The sequence below is a fragment of the Uloborus diversus genome, chromosome 5 (assembly GCF_026930045.1).
Source record: "Uloborus diversus isolate 005 chromosome 5, Udiv.v.3.1, whole genome shotgun sequence".
NCBI lineage: Eukaryota > Metazoa > Arthropoda > Arachnida > Araneae > Uloboridae > Uloborus > Uloborus diversus.
In genome coordinates this window covers 180,335,605-180,357,656 of record NC_072735.1, presented here as the reverse complement: position 1 = coordinate 180,357,656, position 22,052 = coordinate 180,335,605, and the positions used below count along the sequence as shown (strand labels likewise).

Sequence of the window (22,052 nt, the reverse complement as noted above, 5' to 3'; positions counted from 1 at the left end):
TTTCTGAGTCATAAAATTGATTTGAAAGAATATTGCATATTTGCTATCGACCTCGAAGAGTCTTATGGCAGTGTAGCAGCGCTTTTACTCGACGTGGGTTTTCCGTGTCCTCTGAATGGAATAGAGCAGGGAGAAGTTTTGTTTAAATTACCGGTGTGTCTGTCTTAATATCCTACTAATTTATTTCCCCCCTTCGCTTTCTATTTACTTATTTTAAACTTCACCCGAACCAACTTCTACGGAAAAAAATGGCTCTTTTCAGGATATTTGCAAATCGTCTCCTAGTTCAACCTCAGGTAACTATTTTTATTGTTCCTTTTTTTGTCTTTCTAATGCGGTTTTTTTTTTATTTGTGATCTACATTTATACAGGTGCCGAAAGAATTGTTTGGTTAGCTGTTTTATGTGTCCTTCTGGATATGAATCGATGCATTAAAAACCGAAGGTCGCCGGCATCTTTTCCCGACCTTGTTAAAAATAGATACATATTTCAATGATCATTTAATATTCTCGATTTTTTAGATAAGCAGAACTATTGATTCTTGTTATTTCCTAGGACATGAAATGCATTCTTTCGTTCTCAGCATTCCGAACCTAAGTGTTTTATGTAATAATAATGTTGAACCCTAAAACACTTTTTTTTAATTATTATAACTGAGTTTGAAATCCTGCCAAATATTTCAAAACTGATAGTGAACTGCAAAAATTCATAGAACGATACACTAAATTTGTATTCTTGCTGGTCATTTCTTGTTTCAAAATCTAAAAGCAATCTTGATTTTATCGTTGAATACGATTTGTAGACCTTTTATATTTGTTGAAGTTCTAATCTAGGACACTAATTAATTGAAATAAAAGAAGTACACTCGTGATTAAAAAAAAAAGACTTGCCGGTAACTTGTCTTCTCTGTCTCGTAATAATTAATGCAGTTGCCGAATTGTTGTTAATGGGGGTATAAAAAGACCCATTCACCTTGAAAAAGAAAATACTATTTTTTTTATAATTAAGGTTCATTAGAAATGGCAAAAATTACTTGATTCACAAATGCTACCTGGTAAAATTTACTTGCACTTGACACCTTATTCTGTATTTTCTTTTTTCAGAAGTACTACATCATTAGTTATAAAAGCAAAATTATCTTTTATTTAATTCTGAATTAATTAACTTTTTTTTTTTTTTTGAATCTTATTCATTTGTTTAGTTTTATTTTTTGGCTTTGTTATGCTGACTATCCTCAACATGTTTTATGAAAGTAGACTTTATTGTAGCTTTTGTAGAGCTTGGAAACTTCCAAGCTAATGAACTAACTGTTTACTACCTCAAAAGATAAAAAATAATGTCTTACAAATTAAATCAAAGCAATATGTAACAAAAATATTTACTACTTCCCCAAAAAAATGTTTTTTTTTTTTTTTTTTTTTTTTTTGAGCGTCTGAATTTAGACAATTAAACCTACATTATGTTTTAACCTATTTTTGTTACCTGCTGTGAAAGGAAATATTTTATAATATGCCGTATGAACCTGTACATTGTTAAATGAAACCAAACACTTTGATTTAAAGCTAGAGCATTTAAATAAATTCAAGGCACAATATTCTACCACAATTTGAATCAATAGTTAGTGATCATTCAGGGTCATGCACAGAAATTTTGGCCTGTCACAAACAACTTTTATGGGCTCCCTCCATATTCTTTACCCCTACGTCCCTACATATATTTCACCCCTCATTTTAAAAATCTCGGGGGGGGGGGGGGCTCTTCAGGCTGGGCCAATAGATGTCCCTTCTCCCCCCCCCCACCCTGCACCTGGCCCCTGTAATCAGTGCCCCCTGTGATTGAAGGCCCCTGTGAGCATTTAATTAAGTGGTTTGTGGTTCTTATAATATTATGTAAAATATAGCTCCAAGACCATCTTTTTAACCAAAAACCATATTATCTGAAAAATTTAACTGTAGATTATCTCAAAAATATTTATTTTTTTAAATATAAAATAGATCAATAAATTCAGATTATGCTGTGTTTATGAGTTTTGTTTATCATGCAATTTACTTACCAGAAATTTTTCTACTTTTTTGTTTTATTGAATGAATTAAATAGTATTATCTAAATAGTTTGAAGAAAATGCTAAAATATTTACATTTGTTTCCTAATGTATGCAAGAATCATAAAAATATTAAAAATACTTGAAATGTATAGTTTTATGTTTTCTTTTGATGTTTTTTTTTTTTAAATCACTTTTTGCTTTACAAGTGTACACAACTTAAAAATTATTAGAAAAAAAAATAATTGAGGGGATTTATTACTTTTAAGATCTCGAGCATTTAGAAATTGTAGATTATAAAATGTGTTGCAAGATAAGCTTTTAATAAGTAAAATCAGATTATTATTCAAGTTTGTTTCATCAGAAGAATCTGAGTAGGTACATAAAAAAAAAATAAGTTATGCATCTCTAGTATTAGATTTATAGCTAGAAATATTATTTATTGTTTACAATTGTGTTTAAAAAGCATTTTTCTTTTGAAGTACTTATGGTTATATGAAATATCATACTGAGAATAAATATTCCTTATAAATATTAAAAAATAATTGAAGATAATATTAGCTATAACTGAGATAGGCCATTTCACGGAAAACGGTAATTTTGTCCCGCACATGACGCTTCGTATATTTCATGAAAAATAATAACTTAAAAGGATGATGAACAAAATTTTGTTGCTTATGAAATCACAAATGCATGTGTGACTTCTTAAGCAAAAATGTTCTTCAAAAATTATTTCTTTTTTACGAAATATAGGAACCGTCACGTGCGGGACAAAACAACCATTTTCAATGGAATGGGCACATAAATATATTTTTTAAAGGTTTAAATAATTATTTCTAAACTAATGAGATATGTTTCCTTTACATTGGAACCATAGCTTTCAAAATCTACAATTTGTTTCATCGTTGCTGTATTAATAGAGCAAAAATATGAGCTTATTCATAAGCAAGTTACCAGAGGTTGACTTAGGGTGTCCCGCACGTGACGCATGTAAAAAAAATATTTTAAGGGGTCTGGGACACAAAAATCCTCAAATTTTGCAATTTTTTTTTATAATTTGAAAAATTGCTCCGTTTTTTTCTGCTTAAGAGGACGTTTGAATCTTGTTTCTACCTTAACGAGAAGTTAGAGTACGAGAGAACGAAAGTTATAGTTATTTTTGTTGCATGCATCTAACGAATGTGTACATAACTTTGAAACTTTAAACGCGTTTTTCTCCATGATGCAATTTTTCCCGATTTCTTGCATTCAAACTCTTATAAGTCAGGAACCGATAGAGATAAAGTAATGAAACTTGGAGCATATCTTTTTCAAGCAATTTACTTTAATTTTTATTCAACGAATTTAAAAAAAAACGTTTACTGCAAAAATTATAATTTTTAAAAAAAAAAGTATTTTTGAATTTTTCGAAATTTTTCTTCAAATATTTTTTATTTTTTATTGAATCAATATTTTGAAAATCGCCGAATAAAAATTAAAGCTTAGATATTTGTGCATAATTTTTTGAAAAAAAATTGAAAATTGACCAACAATATTTTGAGTTATAGCAATTTAAAGCAACCCCATTTTTTTGAAAAAAATTAAATTTAAATAAAAAAATAATTTTTTTTCATATTTATGTTATGATTTTGCTTATTAAATAAATGATGAATCAGTTCAAAAAATTTCAAAACTCTAAAGTACATAGTAAAAAATTTTTCAAAATGTGTCCCGGACCCCCTTAAAGGACATTATTAAAAAAAATATAACTGTGTCAGGAGTATCTTTGTATCAAATGTAAAGATTAAAAAAATTGCTTACCCCTGTTTCATTAAAACATTAAGAGATATGACGAAATGTTAATGAAATTTAAGTGTATTTTTGTCCCCAATGTGGCGGTGGAATGGCCCAGATAGACATTATGGGTTTCAAGTAAAACAGTGATGCCCATCTGGGGGGGGGGGGGGGTTGCAACATTTATGGGGGGGGGGGGGTGCCTTTGCTCTCAAGAGGGTTGTGCACCCCTGTGTAAAAAAAAATCAAACACAGTAACTTATGAAATTGCTTACTTAAAAGTGGGAAATAAATGGTTACTAAAATTGAATGTAACTCAATAAGTGTTTGATGTGAAACTATTTAACTATAAAAGTCACTCCTTAACAAAATTTTAAAATATCTAGATTAAATGATAAAAAAATTTCAACAAATTAGTACTGTTAATATTAGAATAAAATATTGCTGTAATTTAGGTTATAAAGCCTCTTTATTGAGTTTTCTAAATTTTAGGAATAATATACTACTTTAGGTGTGTGTTTAAGCAAAGCGAAGAAATAAATTTGTTTAGGTTTAATCTGTTATCTCTTATTATTTTGTTAATTTTTTTTAGCATACAAGTAAAGTTTGTTGTTAATTGGTGTAATTTAATAAAATAAGTGTTTATGCATACTATAACTCAAAAATATTCTTTGTTTATAAATAATATGAACCTTTCTTTTACAAAAGTTAATTCTTTACAAATATGCTCTAGAAATATAATAAAATATTAATGTATAATTTGACCTTTTTTGTATAGCCATTGTTTCTACAAATTTATACATCTGCATACTAAAATACACATTACACAGTATTAAAAAGACTTACCAGTTTGTAGGTTTGTGGGCTTCTTTGTTAGACTTGCTTGGTAGAAACCCCTAGCTTTATTTGATGTCTTTCCACTTTTCTTACATGTTCCTCTTTGCTTATCTTCTTCAGAGGGAGATTTGTTTTCTTAGTATCAGATTATGTGAAGGTTTTATCTGTAGTTTATCAGGGAACTGTCTGAGGCTTTCTTTTTCTTTTTTTTTTTTTTTTTTGCTTTGAGATAAGAAAAAGGTTTTCTTGTTTGGGTACTTGAATCCAAGAAAAACAGTTAAATGCAAGATGTGATTAGCCAAAAAGATGAGTGAGAGCCAAAGATATGGGGTCATAAACATATTTTTCAGGAAAAAATATGAAAATTCGAATGCATATAAATATATGTGCAGTAAAACCCCTCTTAACGGACACCCCTCTCATGCGGACAATTTTCAATACCCAGATTCCTAGGCAAATAACATTATTTAACCCCTGTTCTATGGACATCCCTCTATTGTGGACAAAAAAATTTGTCCCGTTAGTGTCCGCATTTGAGAGGTTTTACTGTATATATATAAAATAATAATTAATTACTGTAGTTTGATATTTTATTTGAGTTGCACATTCCCACCAAGAGCAAGGGGGCATCCCCCATCCCAAATTTTACGAAAACCCCTCCAAAACCAGAGCTCTCCCGAAAAAAGAGAAATACCTCTTAATCTCTCCCTTCCCCCTGGGTGGTTCAAAAATACATGTAAAAAAAGCTTCTCCTAGATACCAGAGCATCCCTCAATATATTTAGACTTGTGGATAGCAATATACTGGAAGAATTTTAGCTTTCTATTTCCACTGAAAGAGGGCTGCTCAACCCCCTCCCCCAAACTTCATCAGTATGGGGAGGGAAGTTTAAAAAATACATTGAAATGAAAAAACAACGCTATATAGTATACACTAGTATTATGCATATACATTGCAATAAAATAATTAATTGCAAAAAAAAGCTGGGGAAATTATATGTTTCTAAATGTGTGACATTTTCTATGATACGACTAATGATAAATTGAGGGGTCGTTGAGCATCGTCTTAAAATTTGAGTAAGAAGCTAAAACTTTTACAGCATAATACTATGAGTAAGTCTAAAAAAATTAGAGGTTGCCCTGAACTCTAGCTGAAAAAAAGTTTTTTTGAACCCCCCTTTCCCCCCCCCCCAAAAAAAAATTTCAATGACGCAGCCTGTGCCATAACCAAACCCTAGGTGGGCATCCCTGTTCTTATGATATGAATGATTAGAAGGGAATAACTGTGTAAACTTGCAGTAAACTCCCGATTATCCGCGGGGCAGATTATCTGAGAGTCGATCAACAATCAGAAACATGCATTTTCGCAGCAAAAAACAAATACCAATGGCTGTTTTTTTTCCCCCAAAAAATTAAAAAATACTTAAATTGTAAATTTAAACTCGGTTGCTTTTGTTTTATTCATTTTTTTTTTTTTTTTTGCTTACAGATTTATTTATCTATCGTGCTTTCTTCATCGTACACACTTGTTTTGGTGTCAAGTTCTGTTGTGCAAAAATACGAATTTTTCACTGTACCATTTTCATTGTTTGCAGAAAGTATTATGCATTACAACCAAATTTTTGAGGAAGAACCAATTTTACCTAATTTGTCCCTCATTTTAGCCTTTTGCGGTTTATCCGCGGCACTTGTGCCACCCAATTCTGCGGATAATCGGGGGTTTACTGTAGTTAATTCAGTTTGAAATTCAAGCAATGCACTGATAGTTAAAACAACACTGATAATTTATTTCTTTGAAAAGGATATTATGTTGTATTGAGATTTTTTTGTTTATTAAATACTAAATTAGCACAGACAATATTATGTGTGCATGCTTAGTTAAAAGTTTTTCTTTTGAATGAATTTGTTCAAATATTTTAAAATGTTTTCTTAGCTCAAATGTTGCCTACACCTCTCATTAACTGATTAATAAACTTTTAAGCCACATTTGAGCATTTCGTATATTGTTTATTGATGTGCATTATTGATATGTATTACTTCGTTGTATTTTGTTACAAAACCTGCAAGAAATTTCTTTTTTTATTTCTTCAGACTCCTTTTGCACCTTTGTCTGTACTTGCAAAGAGCATGGCAACGGATACTACGGTAAGAAAAATTAAACATACATATTTAATCAAACTATTCTTCCTGAGTTGAAAACTTTTAATTAATAACTTAATTTTCAGGACCTGAAAGGACTAATGGCAAAGAAGATTATTGAGCATCAGAAGAGTGTAAAGAAATTTCGTGAAGTGTACGGAAGCAAGGTTATTGGAGAAATAACAGTAGATCAGGTAATGTATTTTAAAGTTTTCCTTGAGCTTATATGTATTTTTGGATGACATTCTTCCCATGACTAAATGGTCTTAACCTTCCATTTTTTTAACGAAATTTAGTAGCAATGTTAAAATTTAAAAAGTTTCTGAATGAATTTACCTTATTCTCCATTTTCATTTAAAATATTTCATACATTATTGTGTACATACTGTCCCCCCCCCCCCCATCCCCCAATGCATTTTGAAGAGGGTCCTGCACCTTATTCTTTTTTAAATTAGCATTTGATGCTCACTGCTTTTTTTTTTTTTCATTTCTAATGATTTGCCCTCCTTGACCATTAAAGTTTTAACAAAGCTTCATCACAAAGGCAAACTTTTTTTTCTTTGTTGTTGGTATTTTGAAAGGTCCAAATTCCTGCAGAATTGTCTTTAAAAAGTTTTTCCCTTATAATTTAATTTGAATTTTTCTAATTTTTAAGCATAATCTTTTAAATGAACCATTAAAAAGGTTTTTTTTTTTAATTATTTTACTGTTGAGAAACTTTTGGATTTTGAATGCATAAACAAAAAATGGGGAAAAAGCGCAACTACAAAATTTCTATTTAAATGTGACCTTTAATTAAATTAAAGTTCACTTTTATCTGGAAGCTCCCTGCCACTTTTTTGTCTGGGGGAAACACATTAATACATATATGGATATGTTGTACTTAAATATGAAAGTGTTCCTCAATTGCAACTGTGGCATAGTACGCTTTCTATCAACGAATGCTACTGTTTCCCACACTTTTTACTCATTCCCACGCTTTGAAGCCAGCTGCATCGAACTCTTTCAAATCCATAAAACACTAGGTTCCGCCCCCAAGCTGACCTTTGGCCGTTTTGGCTCAAGTTTAACATTCCGTTCCCAGGATGGCCACCTGCATCCATGGACCAGCTGCATCCTTGGGAAAGGAGAGAGAGAATCCCCATTTGTTTTCCAAGAAAAAGGGGAAATGAATTCTGCGGGGCTGGGGCGCGGCTGACTGGGAAAACGAGGAGAACGATCAAAAACTTTGGAGAGGACAGTCATGTTTTTCTGACTCTCCAGAAATCTATCTAACTACGAATCAATTGTGCATTTCTGAATCTTGTAAATAGTGTGTAAATAAAAACAATGTTAAGTTTACCCCTGGTAACTACTTGCTTTCCACTCAGCCACACATACTACCATTACGCCACACAACTAATCAATATTTCTTTATAAATCTTTAAATTCTACAGTTTCAATTTACAACTTTCAATTTATTTGAAAAACACATACTAAATGGACAGAACGATATTTTTTCCTGGTTGATTTTTTCTGATTCTGTATGGAAAAAATCAGACAAACCAGCTCAGTTTAACGTATATATGAAAACATAGGTACTTGGTGTATTCCAGAGCATCAATTTAAAATTGTTTAGTGTATCTATTTTTCAATGCAAATTTAACTTTTGTTGTATTTAAACAGAACATTATTAGAGTGTTAGTATATTTTTGTCATTGTCGTAACTAGCTACATATTAAACTATGAAATAAAGTAAATTAATTCACTTTTATGCAATATCTTTTATATGCTTGTACTAAATAAATTATGATTGAAATAATAATAATGAGAGAAATTGGTCTTTGTGTAATATCCTCTTAACTTTTTGACTGGTATTCATTTTGTATACATTAAGTAAAGTTCATTTTACGTTGTACTAATAGGATAACTATACTGCAAATGAAGTTTAGTGCATACTGATTGCGTGTTTGCAAAATGCTCAAAATCTGATCCATCTTGGGCTGGTTTTGTACCTTGAAACCTACACATCTAATCTGCTTTTCTCGCCCAATCAGATCTACGGCGGCATGAGAGGCATGAAAGCGATAGTGACGGAAACATCCCACCTGGACCCGGAGGAGGGAATCAGGTTCCGAGACCTTACCATCCCCGACTGCAGAGAGCAGTTGCCCAAGGCCCCCGGTGGAGAGGAACCACTCCCAGAAGCCCTCTTCTGGTTGCTGATGACTGGGGATGTTCCAACTACGGAACAGGTACGATTATTTTTGGTGGAAAATGTTTGTCCCCCTTTTCCCACCGCAGAGTTTCTCCCAGAAAACTGAAACTCCTCAACTCTGCAAATAAGTTTTTTCCTCTATTTTTCTCTCCAAAATTGATTTAACAGGTGTTATCACACAATCCCTCAGATGCTTATCCAAAGGTACTGGAAATATCTGCTATCGGCATAGCCTGATTACTGACTAGGCCGTGGCCTTGGGCCTCCGCTTTGTAGGGGCCTCCAAATGGCTAACATTACTAATCAATAACTAAAACTGTAGGAATTGACTTTAGGGCGCCTTGAAGAAAGCATTTGGCCTAGGGCCCTCTGACATCTTAATCGAGCCCTGACTATCAGACTTCTTTCACCTAAGAAAACTTGCAGAAAGCCTCCTGTTCATCGTTTACATGGTCTTTTAAAATCATTGGATTGTTGTTATTATTATTATTGTTATTTTTATTTATTTATTTTTTTCAACATGCTAATTATTTCCTAATGTTTGAAAACATGTGGACACGGGAAATTCAAGACATTTATAGTCAAAATTAGACCTAGTGTTTATAAATGTTTTATAAGTAGGAAATTATTATTCATTTTTTTAAATAAGAAATTATTATTTTTGATTCCCCCCCCAACCATATTGAATTCACAAATTTCAAAATGCCCTTTATAATCCCCAAAATACCCCCCCCCCAACCCTGCTATTCTATATGGTGGAACTTAACAATGTTGCCATTTGTATTTACTGAAGTGTTTGTGCAGTTATTATTGAAATTTTAAGCAAATTTAGTTAAATGATTTTGATTGAATGCGCTGCTGATGCAAGTTTAGCATTTTATTGCCCCCTTCTTGTCCCCCTGACTTTTTTGCGTAAAGCTTTAAGAATCTAATAACGTAGAAAACCCACCATAGGAAAAATATTCATAGTTTAAAGACACATGTCAAAATAATGCACTAGCTTTTTTTTCCTTATGTAACAAAGGAGCCAGGAGGTATATTCTGCTGCAAGGATTTCTTAAATAACTTGATTTGTTTTTTTAATGTGAGAGTCATAAAAATTATTTTAGTTCTGAAAAATATGTAGGATATTTTAGTTTAATGAGTTGGAAAAATTTATTTTTATTCTATCTTGACTGTTGAACCTAACAGATTAATTTATGCTGGTCTTTGAATTATTTCGCAGAAAGTCCTCAGTAACTTGACAGTAATTGGAGAACAGCTACTTAATACTGATTAAGCACACATTTCAACAATGAACTTAAACTGCACTCTGTTTTGCTTTCCAAAAATTTTCACTCAATTCGCACTTTCACCTTTTTCAAGTTTCGACGTTAAATACAGTAGTTTTTTTTTTTTTTTTTGCAGAGTCATTACTTTAATGGCATTCAGTAATGAATAAAAACAAGTGACTGGAAGACAAGCATTTGTTTTTCATTATCTATCTTAGCTATAAGAGAGTTTTGAAAAGTATTTCTTTGCAACTTATTCTGAGCACACAATGTGCAATCATTCGTTGCAACAATTGCGATCAAGACTGGTGATTTTAGCTTCACATTATTCACTCGAAGCTAGGAGCTTCATATTATTTACTCGAAGCCCCCTCCTGGCTTTGAGAAATCGATGTATTTCCAATATCTGGCCGTGACTTTTGTTATTTTTTGATACAATGTTCATATCGTTGCCTCAGAGCAACACTAAGACATCTAATCTGAAATAACACTAAGATATCCTACTGCTGCTCTGAGGTGATGATATGTGCATAGAGTACATACATACACTTGCCCTTGACCCCTTAAATGACGGGCTTGATAGAGGGTTACTTTAAAAAAGTTATTCAGTCACAAATTGAAAAGAATAAAAAATTAAATTAAAAGTGAAACCAAGTTTTCTTTTTTTTTAGTGTTTTCTCACCTTCAAATTTTCGACACATAGAAGATAAAAAAAAAAGGTTTTGACAAACAAAGCTTCATAGTACTCAGTTAAGTTTGTTTTTCGATCAAAACCAACATTACGTCAGATGGAATTGCCAGCTAGCGAGTTCTTTACTGATACAAGCAGCATTGTTCCAACTAAGAAAAAATATGCACAAGTTACTGAAATAGTTTAAAGAGATTATACTGTATTATTCTTTGATTGAATGTTATGTTTTTTGCAACTATTTCAAAAGAAAATTTTAATTTTTTTCAATCATAATTATAGGTCAAACATTTGTCGAAGCAATGGGCCGAAATGGCAGACCTTCCATCCCACGTCGTGACAATGTTGAACAACTTCCCATCCAACTTGCATCCCATGTCCCAATTTAGCGCTGCTATCACAGCCTGCAACACAGAGAGTAAATTTGCGAAAGCCTACAGCGAAGGTGTCTCAAAAGCCAAATACTGGGAAGTAAGTGCTTCACATAATTCTCCAGATTTCAATATTTCATCTCTGATCAGTGCATGAGTCTCACTTTGAAAAATGTCTTGCAGTTGACTTTTGATGATGCCATGAATTTGATTGCTAAACTGCCTCCCATCGCTGCCACAATATACAGAAATTTATATCGGGATGGGAGCAGCATTGGAGCAATCGATCTAAATAAGGATTGGACACATAATTTCACCTCAATGCTTGGCTACGAGGAGCCAGAATTTACAGAGCTTATGAGATTGTACCTGACAATTCATAGGTATGCTTATTTTTGTGTGATATTTTAGAATTTTTGTAACGCATGTTAAGTAATGAACTCTCAAATTGTGCAACAAATATGAAAGAAAAACTATCACCATAATAAATAATTTCTAGCAATGAGAAATTCATATGAGGCAGTGAGAAGCAAAGGGATGTAAGTTTCGAGTTTTGAGTAAAACACAGGGCCGGATTTAGGGGAAGGCAGGTGGGGCTACTGCCCTGGGGCCTCCACGACAAAAAGGCCCCCACAATATTTTTTTTACAAAATATCCTAACTTTCACGGGTCAGGGGATGTATTTACTATTAAAGTGCTGATCGAAAATATCGGATATATACATATTATCAAAATATTCGAACATATATCAACGTATCGGATATTTTCGAAAATATGATGATCTTTCCGAACCCTAATTAGGGGCCTCCACTCCTTCGTTGCCCCGGGGCCTCCACACTTCCAAATCCAGCCCTGGTAAAACACGTTTAAAGATAACGTCCTCAGTAGACTTTCATTGAAAAGTTTTTCTAAGTTGCTGTATAACAGAACCTACCAGGCCTACTAGTGCTATCTCTTGCCCCAAGAAAGAGGAGAGGTTTTTCTATCATTTGTACTGGTTTCTCCAATTTTTTAATTTTGCCACTTGTATCCCTTTGCTTTTCACTGCCTCATATGCAATGTACATACTGTAAAGAGAAATTCTGAAAAACAGGGACTTCGAACCTTTTTTACTCAAGGAACCACATTGTAAACTTTTGGAATAATACGTAACTATTACGAAACTTAATTTTAAAAAAACTTCTGCTTATTAAAAATATAATTTTCCATTTTGCTGAGGATCCTTTGCACCACCTACTGTTTCAAAACTAATGAGTAATATGGAAAACCAATAGTAGAGTTGATGCAGTTTGGTAAATTTCCCTAAATTTACTTTTCTGCATGTAAGTTCAAGAAGGTACAATACTTTTGTTCCTCAGTCCTTCTGCATCCTTGAAAAGAATCACTTTTTTTGTTTTAACTATTTATCGAGTTTCTTTATGCATCTAATTAATAAAATTTGTTTTCATTTTTATTAAAATCTACATTTAAAAATAATAACTTGATTTGAAAATATAGAAGGCAATATATGTAGTATAAAAAGTAACCAACTTATTTAAACAGTAACTATTAATAAAGGAAGTGGAAGCAGTTCCTAGCAAATCATGGGCAAAACAGGAATGTTTTTTATTTATTTATTTTCCGAAGAGTAATAACAGAAAAATAAAATTAAATAAAGTAACACAAAAATTAGTTAATAAAATTTTTATACTCATGATGTTGTTTAGGTAATTACTAGAGGCCTCAAAGAAATTTGTTGATTTCTCACCAAATAAAACAGATGTAATGAATTTCAAGTTTGGCAAAAACTTCAAGCTAAATTTTTTGACCAATCACATGTATAAAAGCACCAATTTGTTGAAAACATTTGTTACTCCACTAAACGCATTAGTTTGACTTCCCTGCAAAGCATGAAAGTTAATTTTTCTTTATTGCCAACCAGATGCTTGAATTTATCAATAGATCTATTTCAAACAAATCTAAAGTTCTTCTGCCCTTATATAGAAGTTTGGTAAGACCCCGTTTGGAGTATGCTGTTCAGTTTTGGTCTCTTTATCTTAAGAAAGACATTAATGTATTGGAAAGGGTTCAAAGGCGGGCTACAAGGCTAATAAATGAACTTTCCTACTTAGACTACGATTCCAGGCTTAGAAGGCTAAAAATGTACAGTCTTGAGCAAAGAAGAGACCGAGGGGACATGATTCAGTTGCTTAAATTTATTAAAATGAAAGATGTTACGGAGCTGAAGTTTAGCACTGAAAACAGGACAAGGGGTCATCGTTTTAAGCTATTTAAATCTCAGGCTAACATGGATATTAGGAAAAATTATTATTATAGCAGGGTAGTGGAACCTTGGAACAGCTTACCGGAAGAGGTGGTAATGAGCAAGGGAGTAGACAGTTTTAAGAGGGCCATTGATCTTCACTGGGGATTGTAAATTGACTAGGACCAGTCTAGCTGGGCCCAGAGCCTGTAGCTGGTCGTCACTTTTGTATTTGTATTGTCACCTACAATGAAATATTGATAAATGTTTTTTGTGCAGTGACCATGAAGGTGGCAATGTAAGTGCTCACACAGTCCACCTGGTCGGAAGTGCACTGTCGGACCCATACCTTTCTTTCGCTGCTGGAATGAATGGTCTGGCTGGTCCTCTCCATGGGTTGGCGAATCAAGTAAATAATTTCATTTTCTGGATTTACCCTTTATTTCAGTTTTTTTTTTTTTTTTTTTGTAAAGTATGCCATTTCAGTATTTCAATACGAAATCAAATATTTACTAATTTGGTATATTTTAACGATGTTTCAGGAAGTTCTAGTCTGGCTTACTAAGCTTCAAAAAGAATTAGGAAATGATGTCACAGATGAACAGCTAAAGGAGTTTGTGTGGAAGACATTGAAGTCTGGACAGGTATTCATTTGTTCAATTGATTTGTAGGTTAATGAAAAACATTCTAAAACCAGAATTTTAAGTGAACTAGTTTTGGAGATAAGAACGTTACTTGTGTTGAGCATGGTTGAGTTTTTAAAAAATTTAATGCATTTTTTAACTTTTAATTATTTAATATGTTTCCAAAACTAAGCTTAAACATGGAACTTGAAACTTCTTCTCTTCATGTTTGTGTCCTACCTGATTATTATTTTCCCCTTAATTCATCTTACTGCAGTCACATGGCATAGTTAACTGGATTTCTCACGGTAATTGGTGTTTAGTGCTAGATCTTTAATTTTTCGGAACCATGGCAAAAACTTGCCGCCCTTATTATTCTCCTTGAAGTTTTCTATCTAGTTTCAGCAAAATGGAGGGGGAGGGGGACTGAAATGAGGTGAATTTTGCCACCCCACTATCTGAGCGTACTGAAACGCAAAACTGTTGCACTGATGGCTGAAAATTTTTCTTGTACTTTCTGGAGAATATTCAGTATTTTTGCATGAGAAAAATTGCATTAGTAGTGCATAGAATAAAGAATTGAATTTGATTTCAATATGTTGCAAAACAATTAATAAAACTTTATCCTGTTAGACTTTTTTTTTTTTTTTTAATTTCCTGGTTATTGTACAATTTTAAATGGACCACATCTTTCAAATGCATGAATGAATATAATTCATTTGAAATTTTTTAGCAGCATGAATTTAGGCAATCTTCAAGCTATAATGAAGAATTTTACTGCCTATCCTTTAAGTCTACTGTGCTGTGATGCATATTTAGTTCTGTTTAAAAAGAAATGTTTCCCACAACTTTTTTTTTTTCTTTTTTCAAGGGATTGCTTATGGAGAGTTTTGATTATTTTTCTTTCCTTTTTACTCTTGTTTACAATTCTGTTAATATTTTTCAATCCAGTTATAATTTGTCAGTTATTTATGAATGAAGATATAATTTGAACAAGGTAAAAATAAGGTATAATAACTTTGAAAATGAGTATTTTCTTTTCATCTTCTGACTTTAAATGTCTCTTTGAATTATTTTTAGGTTGTACCAGGCTATGGTCATGCGGTCTTGAGAAAAACGGATCCCCGTTATATTGCACAGAGAGAATTCGGCTTGAAACATCTTCCCCAAGATCATCTCTTTAAACTTACATCCAGCATATACAAAGTGGTCCCACCCATTCTTTTGGAACTCGGGAAAGTCAAGAACCCTTGGCCTAATGTTGATGCACATAGTGGTGTTCTATTACAGGTAATAAAAAATTTTCATTTCACAGCCATTGTGTTTTTTAATAAATAGAGATAGATGTTGAATGTTTTTCATTTGCAAAAACTTTCCATGCATGCATGATTTCAGTGTCACAAAAAATTTGACATGCATAGTGGGAGAGAAGGGACACCTGTTATCCCGGGCCTGAGCTTGAAAAGGACCTGAGATTTTCCAAAATGGGTTGAAATCTATTTAGGACGTAAGGGTTAACGATATTTAAGGGGGCCCATAAAAGTCATTTGTGATGGGCCCCAAAATTTCTTTGCACGCCCCCCCCCCCCAATAGGGGGTGACACCCAAAGTCATTCCAAAATGGATTTTTGTAAAGTATGAAGTAAAATGAATTTTTAAGATTACAAATTTGAACATTTTCCAGGGGAGAACCATGGGTGCAAGTTTGGTGATGTGTTCAAGACGAAAAATATTTTGAGCCCCACCTCCTCACATGCGAGCTTAAGGAAAAATGTATGGGTAATAATGTTGTAGTTTTTGACTATGGCAGTTATGGAATCTGTGTTTACTTTGAATTTTTCGCTTTTGACTTTTCTAACAACATGGACCTAGTTTAAACTAATATTGAAGCGTTTTGATATCGTAGTTCCAAAAACCAAAAAAACTGCCAAATAACGGGGGGTCTGGGGACTCTCCCCCAGATATTTTTTTAAATTGAAGTCCAAAAAACGCATAGTCCATTTTGATAGTTCATATTCTCATTAAAATCTTCAAAATCCCTGATAGTTCCCATTTTACCTGATATTGCAGGGGTTGAAGTAGTCCTATATATCCTATATTTCCTATATTTTCAAAAAAAGCATCAAAATCGTCCTATATTTCCTATATTTTTGAAAAATGTCCTATATTTCCTATATTCCCATTTTTTACCCAATATATATTTTAAAAGGAAGAGTAAATAAACTTTCTGACATCGGATTTTTGCTGAAAGTACGTGCCCAAACTAATTTCGAATTCTAAAACTCGGGAAGATTTCGATAGTTGGGAATCTGGCGATTATTCTTAATTGGCGTCAGTTTTTGGCTCCACCACCTGTACAAGAGGTATTTTTCATTGCAAATCTAAACAAAGAGAAAGGAAACATCTTTTCACATAGGGTTACTATAAATCAGCAGGGTTTTCAAAATAAAATTATTTACGCCAAAAATAAGACAACTGCGCCAGATTCCCATTTATCGAAATATCCCCAAAAATATGACAGGCATCTTCTCTCTTTGGCTACAGCAATGTGACGTCACTCTATAGTGGGTGGAGTTTCGAGAACTAAATCTGTAGTTGGTTTTAGAATTTTGCTTTTGGGGGGGGGGGGGCAACCAGCCGTTTGTTTTGTTTTCCATCATGGTTTTCGTTGGTATATTTTGTGTTCAGTGTATTTTCTAAACGGAATGTTTTAATATTCTTTTTGCAATCTTTTCTTTTTGGAATTTTGGGATCGTGGAATGTTAGTTCCTTATGATGTTAAAACGTAGTTTGTTGTAATAAGTGGAATTATAATTGCGAAATTGCATCGCTTAACAAAATTTCGTGTGGAGGGGTTGAACCAGGAGGACATTAATTGTACAAATTTTGGTGCAAGGTGCACTCAAGGAAAAGATGATTTTACCGCTTTTTGCCATTTTTGCAACTGTTCAGTGCTCATAAGCAATAGTGGATTTTCGCAATTGAGGCTGCATACTAAAACATTCAAGCATAAAGAAAATTCTGAAAAACGTCAGAAGGATCCTTCCCAGGCTCTGTTTGTTCTTAATACAAGTGGTAATGGGTTCAGTTTAGATATAAAACCAAAAAACAATGGAATTAGTACTTGGGTCATGAGTGAGAAAGAAAAAATAAAAATTATCTTTGTTCAAATTTTGTTTAGTTATTTACTGTAAAGTACACTTTTTTCAAAAATTATTCTTTCAACTACAAGAAATTCATTTCAGATGTAAGTTATAATTTTGTTTAAGGGTTTTTTTTTTTTTTTTTAACAAAATCATTGATAAGAATAACTAAATATATGATCTGTATTATTTTATTTTCATAGCAAAATTATTCATATAATGTGTCCTATATTTGTCCTATATTTTTTGTGGAAATGTCCTATATGTGACAAGTCGGTCACTTCTACCCCTGGATATTGTGACGCCCTTTGATGTGGCGTAAACATTTCATCCCATCAGCAATCACACTCAACCGTTGATTCAGATTCAACTCTAAGACAATTTAACAGCGTACATAATTTTCATTTATGCATGTTAAGTTTGTAAGAAAAAAAAACGCGAATGAGAAAAAAACGAAAGGATGATCAAATGCAAAAAAAAAAAAAAAAGCAAAGTGCAAAATAAAGACGAAAAGCGATAAAATTCGAAAAATTAGCAAAAATGGCGAGCAACTTGGTGGTCTACAATGCAAGGAGTTGGAACTAACAGAGCTAAAAAAAAAAGGCAAGTGGCGTGAGTCCATTAAACCACTCCTCCAAAAGCACGTTGCATAGAAAACAAGCTCATGGCGGAAAATCGAGAGAATGTCGAAGTAAATTCGTTGTTATTGAACGGTTCAGTAATATTAAAAGCATATTTTTCAAACACTCAATTTCTCTTTTTTTTAGTAACAACTGAAAGAAAGTCATCGAATTTCTTTCCTTCCGTCCTGACCTCAGTCTCGGAAATTTTTTCGAAGACGGAAATTTGTCCTGAGACGGAAGGTCTTGCACCCATGAGGAGAACCCAGGAACATCATGGAGTAAATACTTGACTTAGGATTAGGTTCCTATTACCAGTACTAAGACTTAGTGGTGACTTCCTCTTAAACAAAAAACAGAACCTCATTATCCTTCCCTGTGTTTGAAGTAATTAAGGAGCCTCAATTTCATATAGCTCCTTACTTTTTTGATCACTCAAAGGCCTGCACATATGCAACTGGGGCAAGTTATACAAAAAGTGCTTATAGTTTTTATTTGTTTTTTGGTACATTTGACCCACTTAAAATTTTATTATGGCACAAATGTCTTTTGATTTTGAAAATTGTATGAATTTCATGTTTACATAGAAATTAAAACCCCTTTTTTGCGTCTGTAAAAGGGGAACACCACAAATTACCGCTCCAGGTGTCACCCACAAAAACATTTTAAACACTGCATTTTATTTAATATGCTATTGTTTTCAAGTAGGGCAAATAAAGGAAACCATTATCATTGGTAACTTAAATCGGAGAAATTTTTTTCAGTTCCTTTTGCCATTCTGATGTAACAGCAGCCCTAGTGTTCCCCCCCAGACCAAAAAAGAAGCAAGGCACTTTAACTCAATTTAAAAGGCAGTTTTTAATAGAAGTGTTGTAAAAGAAATGGTGTTATTTTTTAATTTTTGTTTCACTAAATGCATGCAAAATCAAAGTATTTTTAAATATATATATATATATATTTTTTTTTAAATTTTAAATAACAAAAAGCGTTTTAGTGTTTAAAAATAATGCTAAAAACATACAGATTTATATTCTAATGATTCTAGTGGATAAGTGACTGAAACGTGAGAGTGATGTTTGAAGGACAAGCCGGGGTAAATCTTTATCTTTTGAAAAAAAGTTGGCTTTTGTGATGGAGTTTTTGTTAAAATTTCTAAACGGCAAGGAGTGTGCATCAAAGGTTAGCTTAAGGCTACAATAAAGTCTTAAAATGACAGAAATCGACCAAAATTTTGATTTTCCATTTTTTTCTTGAAATTAATCTTTGAAATGTCAGTTATTCATAGGGAGAAAATTTTCAATGCAGACTATTTTTACAGAAATTTAAGCTGTTCTGTCAGTGTGATAGTATACATTTTGTGAATGTTTCATTTAAATGCAAACATCTCATAATCGTAAAATTTCAATTCATGTGTATATTTCAAATGCTCCCTGCCGATCAGAATTTGTTTAACTACTTAGACTTTTTTTTAAGATTGATATTGAAATACAAATTTAAAAAAAAAAAGAGCACATTTTTCAATACCAGTATTTTTTTTTTTTTAATCAGGCTTAAATCTTAATTTTATTCACTTTTTTCAGATAAATTCAAAAGTTTAATAAAGACTCAGTTTTTGCCATTTTTTGAACAAAACATCGTGGTTATTGAAATTTTGCTCCCTAAGTTTTCTTTAAATAAAAAAATATGCACCTTGAAAAACATTGAAAATCAAGTTTAAAAAGAAATCTGTGCTCCTGGAGGGTTTTTTCTGGTTCAAATATTTGCGATTAAAAATACAATATCCTCGATGTTAAAAACTCTATTCAGAAGTTTTCAACAAAACTTTCTACATTACTTCCACTCATAAAGGTCTATGTAATAAAAATTTCAGAACTATGTCTTCAAAAAGAAAAAAATGATTTTCATACTCCATTGTAGCCTTAAAAGGGGACAGGGCGCAGCGCCCTTGTAAAGAAGCCTGGGGAAAACACTAATCCCTTTATGGTTACTTTCGTTATCACTTTTCGTGAAACAGCATAATCCACCTCTCTCGAAAAGGAAGTGACTTCCCTATCCATCTTTTCTTGTTCTACTAGCCTGCGTGCCCGGCGTTGCACGGGCTACTTAAAAAATGAAAGAGATGTCCAATTGATGTTTTTGTATTACTCTGACATCAGTTTCTAAAGCGCAAAGAAGTAAATAAATACGCGTAATGCAAGGTTTGTAAAACACCAGTAGAGCATATTTTTGTCAAAATTCTCTTTAACGTTAATCATAGTTATCAATGATACAAGTTATGAGTATTTTCAATTAGCACAAAAGATGAAAATATATGCATTATCAACTATAATCTCTGGTCACTTTAAACTGAATTAAATCTGATAGACTATATCTGAAATATTTATGTACAACTACGATCTTTTTTTTTACATAAAATGACACACACATTTTGATTGATTATGTGAAACTAAAGCACCAAGACTAAATAAATACCAATAAGCATTAATTAAATACAAAGTCATCAGATTCCAAGATAGCTTTAGTTAAAATCCTTAAAAACAATTTTTTTGTTCAACTCTGTTTCACTTAAAGAAATCCAAACAATCTTAATTTAACATGTTCTTTTAACGATACAAACTGTATTTCAAAAATAGAAACAGGAAGGAAAAAGAGAGTTATTACAATTCGAAAACTCACCCATGTGACGGGAAAAGGTCCAACAAAATAAACATAATTAGTCACATCTCCTAAATGTACCAAAATATGAAGCCGGCGAATGATAAACTTACACTACAATCAATAAACATAGCTAAAGAAACAACTTTTATATGAGGAAAAGAGTTAAGAACGTTGAATGTAAAAAATAAAAAAAAGGACAGACGATAAAATAAAGGCTATGTCCGAATAGAGCAACCAATTTTAAACTGATTTGAAATGAAATTCTGGATGGAAACGTTGTTTTAAGATTTGGACAGCAGCCAAAAAAATCTCTTTTAAAACAATTATTAGAATTTTATTTGCTCATATGCAAAATGGCAACAGGAAAGAAATAAAAATTCCTAAATAACGTTATGTTAATTAACGTTAAAATTAATATCTCCGCTAATTAAAGTCGTACAATTACAAGATTGGTTCTATTGTTTTCTTTGGAAAATTTCGAATTGATCGGTATCTCGTTCGGCTCTCGATTCGCAGCGGTTCTCGAGGAGATCGATCTTCAGACAGACAGACGGACGCGAACAGATTTTAATATTATAGTGGATCCTTTAAATTCACAATTTAATTCACTCCTTTCTCTCTTCCAGTACTACGGCCTGAAAGAGATGCAATACTACACCGTTCTCTTTGGCGTGTCTCGCGCCCTGGGCGTCATGGCTTCCCTGGTGTGGGATCGGGGAATGGGGCTCCCCCTGGAGCGCCCCAAGTCCATGACCACCGACGGCCTCATGAAACTGGTCGGCGCCATCTAGGGGCACTTCCTCCAACCACACTTCGCAGGATAGAAGCAATTCCATGGAAGCTGCTTGAAGGGACTCTGGAAGGAGGGCAGCTTTGTGATAGATAATTTTTGCAGGTATAGTCGTCGTCAGGAATGGACTGCGGAAAGGGCGTGAGGCATCCTAGGGTAGAACCCCACTTTTGCATATTTAGATTCAATAGGCTAATTCTAGAAAGTCCATAGAGTAACTTTTATGAGGTGTTCTCTTTTTACACATTGCTTTGAGATTCCAGTCTTCCACGTTACTTCTGTTTTGTAATGGTATGCAAAATGGTGATATGAATGAGATGTAAGTGAAACAAATGGTCGTTTCGAGGCTTCGGTTGAACCCACTCGTCGATGCGAAAGTGTTCGCTGCACAACATGACTCAAAAATTAAACTACCCGAAATGCCCAGGGCATGTAAAAATTATGATCGGGCATGAATCTTTTACCTTTATATGCCCGGCTGGGCATGTAATTATTATATTTTTTAAATTAAGTATTGGTAATCTTAATGGCTTAATGGCTTATGTATATTATGTAAATAATACATAATATACATAATCCTAAGTATATTATGTATTATTTAAACTTTTTTTATTGTTTTATATTGAAACAGTTCTTGATTCAGATATAAAGCTGTTAAAA

At 32.8% G+C, this 22,052-nt stretch overlaps 1 protein-coding gene across 1 annotated transcript; it reads left to right on the top strand.

Moving 5' to 3' along the window:
• The first annotated feature begins 24 nt into the window (after positions 1 to 24).
• On the top strand, positions 25 to 21,794 carry LOC129222834 (probable citrate synthase 2, mitochondrial). The gene is made up of 10 exons (XM_054857385.1): positions 25 to 296; positions 6,742 to 6,795; positions 6,876 to 6,983; positions 8,826 to 9,023; positions 11,228 to 11,416; positions 11,500 to 11,699; positions 13,838 to 13,967; positions 14,101 to 14,202; positions 15,262 to 15,471; positions 21,229 to 21,794. The coding sequence occupies exons 1-10, from the start codon at positions 249 to 251 to the stop codon at positions 21,391 to 21,393; spliced, it is 1,404 nt and encodes a 467-aa protein (XP_054713360.1). The 5' UTR covers positions 25 to 248; the 3' UTR covers positions 21,394 to 21,794.
• Positions 21,795 to 22,052: the final 258 nt, after the last annotated feature.

Bases quoted from the DNA above. Each gene is read 5' to 3' on its own strand.
- LOC129222834 (XM_054857385.1), top strand. From the start codon at position 249: ATGGCTCTTTTCAGGATATTTGCAAATCGTCTCCTAGTTCAACCTCAG. The intron at 9,024-11,227 runs GTACGATTATTT...TCATAATTATAG, and splicing joins ATGTTCCAACTACGGAACAG to GTCAAACATTTGTCGAAGCA. The intron at 14,203-15,261 runs GTATTCATTTGT...AATTATTTTTAG, and splicing joins AGACATTGAAGTCTGGACAG to GTTGTACCAGGCTATGGTCA.